General features: G+C 38.5%; 1 protein-coding gene and 1 long non-coding RNA gene across 9 annotated transcripts; one reads left to right on the top strand and one right to left on the bottom strand.

The window, feature by feature from the left end:
- The first annotated feature begins 801 nt into the window (after positions 1 to 801).
- On the top strand, positions 802 to 10,134 carry LOC148734731 (uncharacterized). 4 transcript variants are annotated; one of them, XR_015999126.1, is made up of 5 exons: positions 1,618 to 1,914; positions 2,427 to 2,537; positions 4,438 to 4,543; positions 8,348 to 8,432; positions 9,967 to 10,134. It is a non-coding gene; the product is annotated as an uncharacterized LOC148734731 (long non-coding RNA). The 4 variants fall into 4 exon arrangements; XR_015999128.1 differs by lacking the exons at positions 1,618 to 1,914; positions 8,348 to 8,432; positions 9,967 to 10,134 and adding exons at positions 802 to 850; positions 1,475 to 1,579 and having other exon boundaries at positions 4,438 to 7,852; XR_015999127.1 differs by lacking the exons at positions 8,348 to 8,432; positions 9,967 to 10,134 and adding an exon at positions 5,237 to 7,852.
- LOC148734730 (uncharacterized) lies at positions 9,683 to 16,832 on the bottom strand. Of its 5 annotated transcripts, XM_088754714.1 has the most exons (9): positions 16,648 to 16,794; positions 14,590 to 16,279; positions 14,099 to 14,178; positions 13,653 to 13,980; positions 12,258 to 13,441; positions 11,533 to 11,609; positions 11,144 to 11,224; positions 10,663 to 10,746; positions 9,683 to 10,270 (listed from the first exon to the last, which is right to left on the bottom strand). In XM_088754714.1, exons 7-9 carry the CDS (start codon positions 11,212 to 11,214, stop codon positions 10,225 to 10,227), a joined length of 201 nt encoding a protein of 66 aa, XP_088610840.1. In that variant the 5' UTR covers positions 11,215 to 11,224; positions 11,533 to 11,609; positions 12,258 to 13,441; positions 13,653 to 13,980; positions 14,099 to 14,178; positions 14,590 to 16,279; positions 16,648 to 16,794; the 3' UTR covers positions 9,683 to 10,224. The 5 variants fall into 5 exon arrangements, with proteins under 5 accessions (XP_088610840.1, XP_088610841.1, XP_088610839.1 ...); XM_088754713.1 differs by lacking the exons at positions 9,683 to 10,270; positions 10,663 to 10,746 and having other exon boundaries at positions 16,648 to 16,832; XM_088754712.1 differs by lacking the exons at positions 9,683 to 10,270; positions 10,663 to 10,746; positions 14,099 to 14,178 and having other exon boundaries at positions 12,258 to 12,291; positions 13,281 to 13,441; positions 16,648 to 16,828.
- Positions 16,833 to 17,268: the final 436 nt, after the last annotated feature.

Here is a 17,268-nt window from a genome sequence, read left to right as displayed (position 1 = left end):
CTTACAAGTTCACTGCAAAGCTGACTGTGTAATAACAAAATTACATTTCTAGGGACTCAATATAGCAGCCACTTGATGAAGGTGTCCTCATCCCGGTTTTATCACCAAAATATAATGACCACAGCCACGTAGGAACCATGCAACTCTGTTCTGGAAATAACAAGTTAAAAATTCCTGTCTCTTTCAAAATGTGCAGTTATAAAACAGATCCACAACCCCACTACTAAGGGTTTTATGTTAACCCCCCCTCAAGAAAAACCCAAAGCTGTCAAGAAAAAGAAGTTATACAGAAAGTTTCAAACTAAGGTTTGATTACGTCTTAACTCGGAAAATTACGTCTTCGTCGTTATTCTCACAACCCAGAAAGACCTTGTATACCAAGAAAGTAGGCTGAAATGACATAGTCAGTGGGGTACCGCAATGCGTGTTAACCCCCCTCCCGTAGCAAAAAAGCGCGAGTCGGAAGCATCTACGCGACATGAAATGATTACTCAGAAATCAGCCACCTTGAATAAATCTTTTTCGCGACCGCCAATGCCTTATACACTGGTCAGCGGATTTACAGAAGGGTTGACAGGAATCGAAGGAAGGACGAATGAAATAAATTGATACTCAATAGTTAATATAACACTTAAAGGTTTTAATGAGAGGAGAATTTGTGGCATTCAGCGGGCCTGAGGACGAGAATGACTATGGAATTTACAGGTAAAACAGATTCCGTGTACGAAATAGATATCCACATTTGATTGGCTGCTCGATATGACTTGCGTATGACGTATGTTAAAAAAAAACAGAAAGAACGAAAAAGACGCTTAATTTTATTATCAAAGCAGGGCACTGAAAGCTACAGGTCAGTAGTACTCTCTTTTAAAACAACTGATTCACATCCATTAATTTGTTACTAAGTGTTACATGACTAACGAAATCATTTTGGCTTCTAGCTTTGTTTTTCAAAAACTGTTTCAAACCTCGTTATGTTCCGAGTGATGTGATTCATGACTTGGCAGACGAAAATTCTGATATGTCGATAAAAATTGAAAGAAATTTATGAACGGCAAGGTCGGTTTAACGTTTGTAACCCCATTTAGACCGACCAAATACTTACTAAACTCGATTAATCAACTCGGATTTAATCAACACTGGACATGTCGATTTTAATAAAGCTACTTTCTCTGAAAATTAAATTCCGATATCCTTTGAGTTAGCGAAGACGCTAGCCACCTCCAACCTCGAGCAAAATTCCAACCGTGATGAGAAAAATATACTTACCAAATGTTCAGTACAAAAGCTGAAATCAAATTGATTTTCTTTCCTTTAATTGAGGGAAAGGTGACGAGAAATGGATATTTATTACCATACTTTTGAGGCACCATTTAATGTACATGTATTTCGGTTTTCATGGTTCGTCTAACTTTTTTTTACCGATGATGGATTTGAGCATGCAAAACTGAAACAATTTGCCTCTCTTTTACAGGCAACGTCTGGTCTCAGTATTCGTTTTTTGCAAGAACCGCTGAATTTTTATCACAAAAATACAGTTAAGTCTTGTTACAGTCATTGGGGCTTCTGTCTTGAAACGGTAAGCTATATGCGCGCGATGACTAACTCGTCATGAGTTTTTCATTTTCCATTTGGTGCAATTTGCGTGACAACAAAGTTGATATATAAGAAAAATGGTTGGAGTTGATCGGTGTCGTACTCTTTAAGAGAACACCGCAATCTACTGTTAATCTCTCTAAGGTATCAATCTAAATAATGCGGAATTTAAATTATTGTAATATACAGTGATATCAAGAGGGGATCTTGCTTGGCTTCATGTTAGTGATGATCGACGAATAAAACCTCTCTTAGGGAGGGGAGGGAGAGGGGAATAATGACACAGGACCACTCTTACGATGAGGAAACCTTGGACCGGTAAGAAATTTTCCCTAAAAATGTAAAACATCGGTCATCTATTTGAGTTTATTCTCCGGCATATTAAAAGTAGTACACCGAGCGATTTGTCCATTACCTAGCGAACTAGCTCTAGTGATAACAAGGCACAAGATTATTAACGGGAAGGTGTGACCGGCCTTCAAGTAACATCATGGAATAATTCTAAAGAGAAATGAAATATATAGTAATTGGCAGCTTGAAAAAAATTATTTATCAGATGTGGGAAGTCACTGAAATATTTAAAACTGACAGATTAAATTTTGCCCATAGAAAACCCTTGATTCAATAGCGCTATGTTGTTTGAACGAGGTGTCATACGTGAGTCATGTTAAACAGCCAATAAAATGTGCCGGTTATCTATCTCTTACGCTAAATCTGTTCGACTTTGAATTTAATAGTCATACTTGTCTTCAAGCCCGCTTAACGTAACTTTTTTTGCTGTTGATGAATTTGAGCATGTAAAACTGAAAAAAATTACTTCTCTCTTGCAGGGAACGTCTGGTGTCAGTATTCGTTGTTTTGCAAGAACCCCTGGATTTTCATGATCACAAAATTCAAGTCAAGACTTGTTACAGTACTACTGGGGCTTCTGTCTTGAAACGGTAGGCTATATGAGCGCCATGACTAACTCATCATGAGTTTTTCCTTTTCCATTTGGTGCAATTTGCGAGACAACAAAGTTGATAGATAAGAAAAACGGTTGGAGTTGATCGGTGTCGTACTCTTTAAGAGAACATCGCAATCTACTGTTAATCTCTCTAAGGTATCAATCTAAATAATGCGGAATACAAATTATTGTAATATAGAGTAATATCAAGAAGGGATCTTGCTTGGCTTCATGTCAGTGATGATAGACGAATAAAACCTCTCTTAGGGAGGGGAGGGAGGGGGGAATAATGACACAGGACCACTCTTACGATGAGGAAACCTTGGACCCGCAAGGAATTTTCCCTAAAAAAGTACAACATCGGTCATCTATTTGAGTTTATTCTCCGGCATATTACAGTCAAACTAAGTGAAGCGTACTCCTCAAGATTACATTAATGAATTGATCATTTGGATATTGAACCCCCCAGTCGTTTCAAGAATGCAATAATGAATTGATTATTTGATTATTGAACCCGCTAGCCGTTTCACGAATGTAATAATGGATTGATTATTTGAATATTGAACCCGATAGCCGTATCTGTTTTGAAAAGGCGCGGATCATTGTTCAAATAAGAAGTCCATTTCTGAAGTCCAATAAGATTGTTCTATTTGACGAGGAATCCTGAAAATGAACAAACTGCACTGTAAAAACACTGCGAAAACAGTCGATCACAAATATTAACGAAATAAAAAAAGTCTTGCGATGGCTTTGCCCTTAAACTATTTTTTTCGACCATGAATACACACGAGAATTTCTACAAGTTCGTCAAGATGTAAATAGGCGAAAAAAGCTCTCGATAACATTCCATCTACAACATTTACAAGAAGTTCTACACAACGCTCGAACTCACCCTTCCCCCCATGTCTGACGCCATGTTGAAATAGTTCCGATCCATCATCACGTGTTCGCATAATCCAATCAGAAATGGACTTCTGATTTGAACAATGATCCGCGCCTTTTCAAAACGAATACGGCTATCGGGTTCAATATTCAAATCAATCCATTACTGCATTCTTGAAACGGTTAGCGGGTTCCATGTTCAAATATTCAATTCGTTATTGCGCTACTGAAACGATTAACGGGTTCAATATTCAAATAATCAAATCATTCATGTAATCCTGAGGGGTACGCTTCACTTAGTTTGACTGTAAAAGTAATGCACCGAGCGATTTGTCCATTACCTAGCGAACTAGCTATAGTGATAACAACGCACAAGATTATTAACGGGAAGGTGTGACCTTCAAGAAACACCATTAAATAATTATATAGAGAAATGAAATGTATAGTGAGTGATTGGCAGCTAGAAAAAAAATATTAATAAGATGTGGAAAATAACTGAAATATTTGAAACCGACAGATTAAATTTTTCCCATTGAAAACCAGGCGCGTAGCGTGGTCATTTTTTCAAGTACGCACAAGTACATATGATCTAGAAACCTACGTAAACTGAGCGAAAAATTCTGCGTTCTTTATTTCTTGTTTGAAATAGTTGTGTGAATACAAGCAAAGAACAAAGCGTCTTGCCCTTACTTTCAGCAAACTTGGCGCAAACACAACATTGTTTTCAAATTTTTCTGGTCACTTCAAGTACGCACGTGCGTATATGCGTCGAGGACACTACGCGCCTGAAAACCCTTGATTCTGAATAGCGATAGGTTGTTTGAACGAGGTGTCACGCGTCAGTCAATATATCAGGTGGGCATGAAATGTGCCGATTATCTATCTTTTACGCTGAATCTGTTCCACTGTAAATTTAATAGTCATACTTGTCTTTAAGCCCGTTTAACGGAACTTTTTTCGCCTTTGATGGATTTGAGTATGCAAAACTGAAACAATTTACTTCTCTTTTACAGGCAACGTCTGGTCTAAGTATTCGTCGTTTGGCAAGAACCGCTGGATTTTGATCACAAAATTACAGTCAAGACTTGTTACAGTAATATTAAGGCTTGTCTTGAAACGGTAAGCTATATGCGCGCGATGACTAACTCATCATGAGTTTTTCATTTTCCATTTGGTGCAATTTGCGTGACAACAAAGTTGATAAATATATCTTATTAACCAAGCGCGAGGGCCGTATTGGGAGAATATCGGTCCGAGGTCTTGACAGTACGGACCTCGCTGCGCTCGGTCCGTACAAAAAAGACCAAGGGCCGATATTCTTCCAGTGCGGTGCCGAGCAAGCTTGGTTAATAAGAGATTTATTATACGACTGAAGTTCGAAGGGACACAAGTGCGGTATCATTCGGGACCATTCGGGACAGTGCCCGGTCCAATACTGAGAGAATATTGACCGGCAATAGAGCATTTTGATTGGTTGATATTAGTTATTGGCCCTCTGACTGCCCGAGTGGTGTAATAACCAAATTAACTAAAAATTAACTAAAATAGATGCAGGAGACGGGACCTACGGTTTATTCGTCCTTATCCGAGAAGACTAGAATGTCTATCCATTTCTTGATATTATAGAAAGGTAGCACGTTCTCCTTGGTTATTTTAAGACCTTGAGTGTTGGTCCGGCCGGGACTCGAACCGGCTCGACCTTCCGCACAACAGTCTGGCGCTCTACAGAAGTCATGTTTTTCTCTGGAATTTTTTCCTGAATCTCATCTAAACTTCCTTCAAAGAACGAGTAATGTTTCCGTTTTACGTCAGGTACTCCTCATCACTTGGATTTTGCCGGAACTTTCGCTTTTCAGATAATTGGGGCGAGTGGATTTTTTCTTAAGTGTGGGAGGGGTGAAGTTTCATACCAGCGTCTCACAAGGATTCAGGAACAAACCGGGATATATATGTTTTACTATCATAATTTGTGGGGGAGCTGTTTACAAGCATCCGGAGATCCTCTAACTCCCCTCCCTCCTCTCTCCCACTGAAGTAGTCTAAGTTGGTGACACTGTTGTTGCCCATGATTTGTGATAGCTTGAAGGAAAAATGAAAACTGTAATCAAAGGTATTTGATATAAACAGCAAATAAAGGAACTGATATTTATCAGGCAATAGTTTACGGAATTAGTTACTTTTTATTCTAAACTGATACGTGATGTACGGGCCGTTATAACAAATACAACAGAACTGGGTTTGATTTGAAACTTAAAATATGTCTCTAACACTTAAAGGAAGATTGCACCTTGCGAATTCCTTGGGTTTTGCCTGACGCTATAAAATCTAGAATTAGAAATATCACGGAATGCAAGAGGTTTGACGTTTTACTGCGAAAGGAAAAGACTTGTCAAAAAATGAAACTTTTCGCCAGTTATCAACGTGACCTCCGATGCTAGTCTTGGTTTTTAAATAAGGAATTATCTATCCTTTTGAGATATTTGTTTAGTTAGTTATAAGAACAGTTGAAGACTTGCCTTTTTAAAAATTTTCAGTCAGATAGGGTGTTCCGTCCTGTGTTAAAAAGCAAGGTTGAATTTCTAAGCTATTGCGTGACACGGTATGAAAATGGCAGCCGGTATGGAAATGCAGCCGGTATGGTTCGCCAAATGTTGCAAAATTTAACGACTTGCATATTTATATTCAACAACTAATATTGAGGGGGAAGACAGTATTTCCCGACCATTTATAGAGAGGGTGATCAATTGCTCAGAATCAGCGGCAAAATTTGTCGAAAACGTGCTACTGATTGTAAACGAGTGCAAAGGAGAGTTGACTGAGGTTGCTGGAAATTTAAGGGTTTTGTTCCACAGTTGGTGCCGAAAATTGACAGAACTGGGGTTAAGGAATTCTCCAAACTGTACTCACTTAGCAGTATATCTGGTGCTTAATTTGGTCACTTAATTCATCTGGATATTTGAGATACTCTCAAACTATCGCTGGTGTCAGCTCGACAGGTTTAAAGGTAAACACACTCTCGAATAAATGTGGGTGCTTTGACATCTCATAAAGAACACCAAGGGTAATCAATCCTTTACTCAACTGATCCAAAGCCGTTTTACGTTTTGAAATGACCTCATACATGACCATTGATTGGATTAATTTCCCTTTGGTAGACATCTGAAATAAAATGATATATTATCAGCAATGCCCGAATAGAATGGTCGAGAAATACTGTTTTCTCCCTATTCACAAACATTTAACAAGCTTATAACATCCTCAAAGCAATTGAAGAATGAATCTTCGTCCAGAGTTATGGCTGCCATTTTGATTTTTGGCGCAAATTGAATGATCGGGTTCCAGTCCATAATCTTCGTATTGGAAGGGAATGGGTTTCATGTTTGGGGGTATTTCCGGGGGTAGGGGCGGGGAATTTTGTTGAATGACGATATTTTGAATGTCCGGGAACTTTCAACCACTTAGTTATTAAATGACATACCTTCTATTATGACTATGCATGGTAGAAGTTGAATAATCATTTTTGTTGGGTAAAAAGTTTGGATTGAAGTTGAACAATTAATTTTGTTGAGTAAAATAAATATAGCTATTGAAGTTGAATAAATATTGTTGTTGAATGAAAATAATTTTGGTTGAATATGAACAGAAAATGCGTGTCGTTGAACATCAATATAAAATGTTGAATATAACCGTAAACTGTTGAATAAAAATGTATTTTGTTGAGCATAAATATTAGTTGTTGAATATAAATATGCAAGTTGTTGAATTTTGCAACATTTGGCTAACCATAGCCGAGAATGCTGTCACGTAGGTCAATAAAAGTGAGATTTCGCAATCTGAACAGTCCTTGTATGATGATAGGTACTCCCATATAGGTTAACTGAAGCTATATTTGTGCCCCTCAGAGAGACACAAAGATCGCGTCTCATAAATTTGAGTAAAACATTTCTTTGAATATCTCCCGCATGAAACGTTGCAAAGACTGTTTGCGCGGCTATTTGAACATTTACCTTCTTTTATGTCTTTGATTCTTGACCTTATTTGTTGAATGGTGTTGATGATGGAACGACAGTGAAAATCGGCAATTCCTAAATATCATAAGGGGAACTGAGGAAGTTATCTTGGATGTATTAAAATGATAGTATCGAGTGTTATATTGTCCCTTGAGCCATCGAATAGTTCTTTGCCGGTACGCAGTGAGTAACTTATCATTTTTAATGGCGAACTAGACTACGAGTAGTCCCTCCTTTTCGGCGCGAAGTCCGTCGCGCGAGTCGAAAAAAAAAAGTGAAAAAAAATTCATGTTAGAACTAATAGAAGGCCAAGTTCGTTGAGTTTGCCAACTTCTTCCACCATAATGTTGTTAAGCGGTGGAATTACAAAAACACACGCTGTAGAAATTTTTGCGAAACAAAACGCCTGATATATGAGGCTCTTTCCGAAGTCGGTTGGCAAAGTTGTGAGAACTTCTTTGCCAACAATAAGAGCTTCTAGTGCCTCAGTCTGCTCTGATTTCAGCGAACGAATTGTCGGAAACTGCAATGAAAATTCCTGCAGGTCACCATCCATCCAAAGTGTTGTCAAGTGTAGACACGTATGACCGCACTTATCGTCAGATTTCGGGCAGATAGCCAATCATATTTGTGTTGTGAGGGAAAGACATAATTCAAACTCTTGGGCTTAGTCTAGTCTGTAATCCCTACTTTTCCATCAATTTTTATCTGAAATTTGGGCGAATATATTTTCATCGAAAAGTAATCGACTCCAAAACTAAAGAAAGACTTTGCTAGGTTGTTATAAGTTATGTCAATAATAATTCAGCCTGTTTACTTTCGGCTCGATGGCGTGACAAGAAACAAGTAGAATAATAATCTTGATGAATTTTGGACTTAGTCTTTTCCATAAATTTTTTTTTCGTTTTTCCAGGAAAAAGTCGACCTCTGCTGTAAGATCTTCTATAAGTTCCTTTGCCTTCATCGAAATAAACAAGGAAAATTATTAACTTCAAAATGTAAGTTGCATCAATACCGACGAGGCTGTTTCAGAAATTCAACCAACATAAGAAAGCTAGAAAGGAAAATTAGTATGTGTAATCAAATGGCGACGAGTGAAATTAGGAAATAATTTCACGAGAAAACCATTTGATTACCTTTTAATATCGTGGGTGACAAATTACGTTCACAACCGTAATTGTTTTTACTGGTTTATTCTATCGAAAACCGAGAACATGAAAAAGAATATAGTTTTCGTTTAATGCATACATTATTGTTAAAGTTCGTATTTTTCTGAGTTTCTTCACAAAAAATACCTTTCGAATTCTTCGTGCCTGTTAATAATTTTCGGCTGCTTCTTTTAATTTCGTAATTTCTTCAAGAGTTACCGTCTTAAATCTCGACTTCATCTTGGCTCTGATCGAGATACAAGAGATGTTACCATGGCAATTTTGTAATTTCACATGTGAAATAAAAATTAACGCTGAAATTTCGCGCCAAAATTAAGGAGTAATTTGTCACCCATGATATGATAACAATATTAACGAGATTTTGAAATCTCATCATTCCCGCCTTTTTGAAAAGAAACAATGAACACTTCCATTGAATGAGATATATAAAGAAATTCTAATCAACACTTCATGGAATACAGGGCCCTCAAACATAGGCAGTTAAATATGAAACATCCTTCCAACACGTCAAAACCTCAATCAAAGAGATATTTTTAGGAAGAAGTTCAAAGGAAACCTACTTTCCCATTTTTAAATGTTTAGATTAACATTTGTAAAGACGTGAATTTGTGGCAAAGGAAAGTGATCATTATTTAAGATATGGGGTGGGCACTTTAGAATTAGCAGTAAGATGAGATGCATCAGGAGCTCCCTAGCTTGAGAGTTCAGTAGAGGGTCCCCTATACCCTTTGTAAAACTCAATCACATAAAAATATTTGGCCTTTCCAAGCATCACCAATAATATTCAAAATTCTTTCACGTTCATGCGAAATTCGAGACGATCACGTTTCCCATAGAAATGAAAAACCAAAGTCACGAATTAATATGCTACTTATTCTAGTCTTGACTAATCTTACGCGACAAAAGAGGACGTAATTTGTAATCTTATTTGTTCAAGAACCACTTATGACTTTTATCGATCCATATGAAGTCCATGCACACTCAAAACCCTGGTCAAAACCAATCCGTAGCCGTTTGAGAACAATACGTACATCATCAAAACAATAAAATAGCTGGAAATTCATCAAACTAAACAAATGGGATCACGAATCACGTTTTTTATTCACGGGTTACGTTTAGATAAAAGAATTCACTCACGTGAACACGAAAAGATCTTTTCATCTTTAATCACGATTCACGAAAAAAAAATCAAATCACGATTCTCAAAAAAAAAGAAAATCACCCTATAACGCTTCATGTGAAAAAATATAGGGGACCATCTCAGTAGGCCGGGTCTGTGGAAGGCTTCACTCCTTCTTACATTACTGTAAACTAGTCGTAAGTCAACTGATCAAATAAAACTTGTTCTGTTCTTCAACAACAGACGGTAAAGTCAAGATGAACAACACAGAAGAAGCCACCACAAAAGTCATCTGGATAGGTTCAGTGGTCGCCGGCTTCCTTCGCAACACAAGTCGTACGTCGCAAGCCATCGAGTTAATCAAGGAATGCTTGATTGTTTTAAACAACAAAGCTTTGATTATCAACAGTTCATTGGCAAATAGTATGTTCGAAGCCATCTACATGACAATATTCCATGCTTATGATTCTGTAAAGGATTACGCAAATACCGAAGAATACCTCAGGGAACTCCTCCTAAACCAAGACTCTCACCCTCAAGTCCATCCCTGTTAAAAATAAGAATATGTCACCATTTAAAACATGATCATATCTAGGTACTGCTGACAGCAGATAATATTCACTCGATCTTGGAATTACAATTTACATATGTCGTCTTATCAACCGAACCCTGAGAAAGGAGGACTTTGAAACACACTTTGCATAAGAAATATGATTCAGTATTTTACACCGAATCGATAAGTATTTTATCATGCAGTCTTCGAGTAAATATTCAGTCACCCAGTCAGCATGTCAGGGAGACATTCATTTAATTGATACGTAGGGAGTTAACTAGTGAATCAGTTCTCAGTCGTTTTGTTAGTGAACCAAGAGGTACTGTCAATAAGTTACTGAACAGAAAACGAAATCTAGGACGAAAAAAAAACGCAAACTTGCTTACACAAAGAGAGATTTGTCGCCGTGTACTTCGCTTTGGGTAAAAACTTCGGTCAAACTTCGTCTGATAACTTTTACAGTTCTGTTTCTGCAAGAATAGAGATAAAGTCATATTTTGCTTATTAGCCAAAATAGTTCCCATTACCCCCCCCCCCCCTTTCCCGGCCTTGAGATCCAGACATCAACCAATAAATGATGTACGCAATATCTTAGACATTTTCGTGTCAATAGATGGCGATCTTTCCACTTGAATCATAGGAAAAGGCACTGTTCGAGAGCAAAAATAATCATTGATTCCGTTGCTTTTGTTTCACTTCACTGTAGCCAGTTATTCGAGTTTCCTTCGCTTGAGATCGTTCAATATACATTGAGCTTATTTATGGTTGTTTGTAATGACGTTCTTTGCCCTGATTGGCTCTGGTGATCACTCTTACTCTGGTTACTTGACACTGAATGGAAAAGCGTTTTATCTGCTAAGTTTTTACTTGTCTCTGATGCTGTATTCCAGAATCCTTTGGACATATACGTTTACTTCATCGGGACGAACGATAAACATGATAACAGCACTGAAGAGATACAAAGAAAAACGTTGTCAGAAGTAGGAAAACATATAACGTTGTTCAGTTCAGCGAATTTAAATAACATGGTTTGATATTAAAACACTTTTTGTCGATGTACACTCACGATTGCCTCATTATTGATCATGTGCCTTGCATAGATTTAGTAGCCCCCCCCCCCCCCCCCCCCCCGCGTGCTGGAGATCATTTCATCATTCTTTGCCAGATACAATGACTGAGGCACGTGTTTAAAATGTGATTGAAACCGCTGGCCGATTGAAAACTATTGGTTTAAATATTAAGTGTATCAGTTTTACCTCGGTGACCCGTATAGTTCCCAAGCCTTGATGAGTCCTTCAGCTACTTCATCCAATGCAAAGTTTGGAGGTGTTGACTGCAAAGAAGCAGGGGAAAAGACTACTGGTTAGCAAGAAGGGTACCCTTAAAAGAAACAATAGCAAGTCAATTGACGGATTCTGGTCTAAGCACTGTAGATATGACACCTTTTTTTTTTTTACTCTTAATACTCACAAGTTCGAAGTCCAAAATGTTTTCAGTAATGTTTCTTGTCTATATCAGAAGACGAATCACGCTTCACGCACATTTATTAATTCACGAATCACGTTCCTCTCGTGGATATTTTCGCGGGTCACGAACTAATTTTTTCCTTAATCATTAATCACGCGCACCGCCTTGACTATTGTCCCTACCCTCTGCACCCTAACATCATATTTTCCACACTGTCCTCTTTGCAATTCTACGGCAATGATAAGGACAACTGGTTTGACGATCAAGAGCTTTTTAAAGTAGTGATCATTTCCTGTATACTTATGACTTTTCCCTTTAATTTAAGGGTGACACTATAAAAAGAAATGAAAAGCCACTCACTTCAAAGGGTTATAGGGTTAAAAGCCATTCTTTTATATCAACCGCAAATTTAGAGTTCCCCGAAGGATGGAAACAGCAGCAAAAATAATACCCAGAAAAAAAACGGTCTTTGAACTTAACACAAGCATAATAATAAAAGTAAAGGACAGTTCACCTTGTCATTTTCTCCGATTAGATTCAACAGATGTCTGGAATCACACAAATCAATCGTCAGGGTGAGAGAAAATAAGTCAAAACATATATGTGCGCTTAGCTTTTAGAAGTTGTACACAGCTTTTAGATCTTTCCGTGATATGAATCTTAAGTGATAGAACAAAAGAAATTTCTTAAAGAATTTTCTGCAATGTAAGGCGTTTCTGTTAACAACTTAGATAACGTGGCCTCTGTAAAAAAAAAAAAATCAATTTTAACGGAGAGAAAATCTACATTGTTAGGCTCACTTTCGTCTTCCAGTTTCAAAATCATATTTCCTCAATCTTTTTTCCCCAGAAGTTATAAACATGCAACTTCTCCCCATAATAGCCACGCATTATTCAGCAAACGGTGATTGAGAATACTCAAACTCCGGCATACTCATGGTCTTAAAATAAGTGAGGAGAATTTGCTACCTTTCTATAATATCAAGAAATGGATAGATATTCTAGTCTTCTCGGATAAGGACGAATAAACCGTAGGCCCCGTCTCCTGCAGGGTTAGGGTTAGAAGACGTTAATTTCCCACGCACGAGATTACTGTGTGGTGGATGCCCTCCCCTGGGGTGGGATGGGAGGGAAGGTGAGATCGTTACATGGACTGAAGCGGCTGCCAGAGGCGCCTGATAATGCAGACGTCTGATCTCAACCTTATCATTGTAACTAAACACGTTTGTTGTTTAGAGTGCTTAAGACTTTCTTCTTTCTTCTTTGGTAGAAGTTATCTTGATCTAACACCAAATTCTTGTAACTAATTTACAAGCTAATATATGGTAGCTAACGGGGAGAATTAACATTCAGTTCTTGGGAGTAAGTGTGTTCCAAAAAAAATACATAATGCAGTCCCTAACAACCTGATTTTAACCTTACAGACCATGGCACATTTTGCAAAATAAGATTTCGATTGCCTATTGAGGCCTGGATCATCTTCATTTATGTAAATAACATCTCGTAGGATAGCTTAAACGATTAAATTTCTCATTGACCAGGTGATCGCTCCCTTGTTTCCTCTCTTGCTACGCGATTCCTGTTATCTGGATCTGCTTCTATGATTATGAAATAGAGAAACACGTGGATGAGGAATCCAAGGTACAGTGGCGGACCTGCCTCAATCAGAGTTCTCAGGCTGTCATTCTCGATTGTACTCCTAAGAAGGAAATACGTTCACCTAGAATTAAACTTATCAATTAACATCGTTGATAACCAAACACTGTGTTGTACGCCTTAAGCATGCACCCCAATTCCCAGCCTGGTAAATTACTCTCGTGTTTGGTAACAGAATGCAATACGGTTTTTTTTTCGTGTTGTGCTGTCTCGATATTGAAGCTGTAGTTCAAAACATGGCGGCCACTACGAACCTTAGAAGTCGATCTAGGGGTCCAGCTATCTGCTCAATCAAGCCCTCGCCGAACATAGAGAACACTCCCAACATCACAGCAGGTACAAGAAAGTGATTTCTGTAGCTCGTCTGATAGGAAAAAGTGTGGGCGTTTATATTCGTAAATAAGAAAATAAGGAATGCTGTCGTTAAACTGCGCGCGAAATATTTTAAGGCTTCCCAAAGAAAGCATGATCGGGAAGCTCATTTTTCTGGTCTTGGACTTTTGATTCAGGAGAAGCCCAAAAGGAAAAGATAGCAGCCTCCACCATCCAGCAACTGAAACCAACTGCACCTAAAAGACAAACCTGTGAAAAAGAGAGGGGATGTTAACTATGAACCATAAAACTGTGTCTTGGGATGACTGATGGTAATGCAGAACCCCTGGCTTGTCTTTTTTTTTTTTTTGGAACAGAGCTTACTTACTTGGAAAACTTTGCTTGAAACCGCTAAACGTACGCGATTCCGTACTCGGTGCCATCTTGTTTACGAACGGAGACTAGCAACTGGACAAAAGAAGTATTTTACCTTAGGACCACTTCGAAAATTTTGCTTTAACCTGGGCTGGCGCACGCGGGACAATCACAATTAAAAAAAAAAAAAAAAAAATGCTGAAGAAAAATTTTCCTTTGTTTGTTTGTTTTTTTCTCACTTTTTAGTCAGAAGAACCTCACAATTCACCAGAACGTGCGACTTTGTTTTAGTCTTTTTTTTTGTTTTCGTTTACGTTTTTGCAAAAAACCGTGTGGGTATAAGGCTGGACGGCTTTTTCCGGACCTGCTGACTTCGACCCTTCCTGCTCTACTTACGTCAGCTTTCCCTATGTTTTTCTATGGGATTACGCTAGTGAGGCTGTCAGGGTCACATGATAAATTCACTTATCCTGTTAGTTCACCGATAGAAATTTTTATTCTTACCATTATTTTAACTCCATCTGATTCCACTTGTCTATTGTCATCCAAATAGTTGTAGTGAAGAAGACTTGCTCCGCAGATTACAATAAAGACGTTGACGAGAATGGCAAATATAGTTACCCACGGTCCAATGTTGAATGTCTCCACAAACTGAAGACCACAGAGTACAGGGGCGATCAAGCATAAACAACCAAGCGCATATCCAATGAGTCTCCTTATTTGGTTGCGAGGCTCTGTAACTTGAATTTGAGCATATTCTGAATTGCCGCTCCGATCGCTTCGATCCTGAACTTCGGATCTGCTTAAATTATCTCGTTCTTGATAAGCGGCATCATTCGCGCTTCCAAGGCTAGCTTCGATGGAACCGCTTAGGTCCCGTTGATTTCGAACCCTAGAAGTACTCAGGTTATCTTGTGGTTGGTTTGTGGAATTGTTCCTTCTGCCTTGATTTTGAATCTCGACCCAATGTTCAAGAAATAGCAATGCACACATTAGACGATAATCTATGGCTAGTGCTTCGTAGAAAATCATAAATATATTAGAATAATCTCCCAGGTTGTTCTTGATTCCACTTAAGTGTATGTCATTTTCTACGTTTACCTGAGTATCTACCCACTGGATGAAGTTAAAGAAGGACAGCAACCTAAAATAAAACGTAACATTCTCTTTGCTTCCTTGGCGTATGATAGTGTTCCGCAGATATAGATACGCACCTGCTTGAGTAACCTTCTGAATAAGGAAAATAGGCTTATCTATGCTAGCTAGGAGCCATGGTATTTCTGTCAAATTTCTCGTACCCTTGTCTGTTTTCTTGGAACTCAAAGTTGCACATAGCAACACGAATTCGATGACAATCAAAGGAACCGTTAAGAAAGAAACTACCAAACCCATGGAAGGCTGGTGTCGACCCAGAGTTACGGCTTGATCGCTTGATCGACGCAGAGTCCCATGAACTTCGTCTGGTAATCGAAAAAACACTTTAACACCGATGAGAGTGAAAAGTATCCCAATCAGAGGAACCGTGGAAAGCCGATAGTATTGTCTGACCTGCAGGTCATTTTCAGTATTAGTTGCACTTTGAAGTAAATTTACAACGATTACAAGTGCTCCTACAAAAAATACGAATAAAGTACCTCTAGACGAAGACAGCTTGGCGCATGGCTTGTAGAAAATGCCAAGGATTCCAAGGAAGAACATTAGCCAGTAGAAGAGTGCAGAGAAACTTGCGGCAATAACTTGGGTTGCAATTCTTGTCTTGTTTGTTACATCAGGGCCAGTAATAGGGACTCCTTGCATACTGCAGGTAAGTTTAAGAGCCACCTTAGCGATGAAAGTTTCCAGCCCTCTTGGAAACTGATCCCGGGATGCTCATCAAACGAAGAGAGTTTGTTATTTTTTCGCTTGCCGAAATCCCTTAAATGATACTTCCTGGAGCGTTGGTCAAATCTCCGCCGACAAATTTGTTACATTGAGTCACGCTTCTAGTCAAAGGATTAAATTCGATATCCTGTAGTTGATTAGCTCAAGTCGTTAACCCAGAATAGAAGGCCAAAGAGGATAACAAACTATTGAAGGTGGAATGAAGAAACTGTCACGCACGTGACAGGAACTTCTTCGGTTCAATAAATTTTGTGTCACTTGTAACGTTGTAGAGAATTTGCCTCAGTTAGAACGACATCAGTGTAGGCAAGCACTAAAGAGGTGGACAACAACTGAATAAATAAATAAATAAATGAAGAAGTATTATGATAGACCTTTCTTTCCGAGGTCAAGCTTAAGGGAGTCTTTCCAATCTTGATCCCCTGTTTTTTCTCTCAAAGTTAATTGCTTTTTATGTAATTTAAGCCCGAAGTTGCAACTCAAAGGCGAAGCGGAAGGAAAAAGATGAAAAGTACTGATTAATGAGGTAATGGCTGAAGCAGGCAATGGCTGAAGCCAGAGTTTAACTACTCAAGCATTAACCAACCAGCATAACACAATCACATTTGTTCCCAACCTTCCTACGATAATCAGAAAACTTTTGACGAGGTATTTTGGATTCTCAACAGCATCATGACCAACCTTGTTGTGTGATGATTAAATGGGGTTAGGTTCCAAAGAAACTGTGGTGCTGCGTCGGTGGAGGAGTATAGCTTGGTAATTTTGGTTTTATCAACTGCGTAATTAATATCAATTGGCCACCATACTGAGTTTCAAAGCTGACGTTTCGAGCGTTAGCCCTTCGTCAGAGCAAAAGACGAAGGGCTAACGCTCGAAACGTTAGCTTTAAAGCCCTTTACAGTGGCAAATTAACATTACTAACTCAGTTGATAAAACTAAAATTACCTTGTTTTCTGATGGTCTAATTGACCTTGGAACGTTGGTATAAGAAGGAGGGAGGGAAGGGTCAAATAAAGTCACGGATGTTTTTTTTCCTCAAAGGTTTCTTCAAGTAGAATCTAATTACAACTTGATAATTGAAAGTAAGCTGCTCATCCATTATTTCCGACTTGTGACACGAAATCCGCCCGAAATGAACTGATAGCTTCTGAGGGTATTAAGGGAGAAGTGACGTGACGGTTTAGTAAGTCTATAATGTAGTGATGTAGTGTCTACGTGGGGTTGAGGTCAGTTAACTGTCATCCAACTGAAATTAAAATATTTAATCGACACCCAAGCTTAATGTGGCGCCAGACATTCTCA

The sequence above is a fragment of the Stylophora pistillata genome, chromosome 3 (genome assembly GCF_964205215.1).
Source record: "Stylophora pistillata chromosome 3, jaStyPist1.2, whole genome shotgun sequence".
NCBI lineage: Eukaryota > Metazoa > Cnidaria > Anthozoa > Scleractinia > Pocilloporidae > Stylophora > Stylophora pistillata.
The sequence above is the reverse complement of the archived record's forward strand: the minus strand, read 5'-3'. Positions and strand labels throughout refer to the sequence as shown.

What these genes read in the sequence shown, in the direction of transcription:
- LOC148734730 (XM_088754711.1), bottom strand. Translation starts at nt 15,882, where the DNA reads ATGCAAGGAGTCCCTATTACTGGCCCTGATGTAACAAACAAGACAAGA. An exon ending in CAGATGGAGTTAAAATAATG is followed by an intron (nt 13,981 to 14,589) that starts GTAAGAATAAAA and finishes TCTTTTTCACAG; the next exon opens with GTTTGTCTTTTAGGTGCAGT.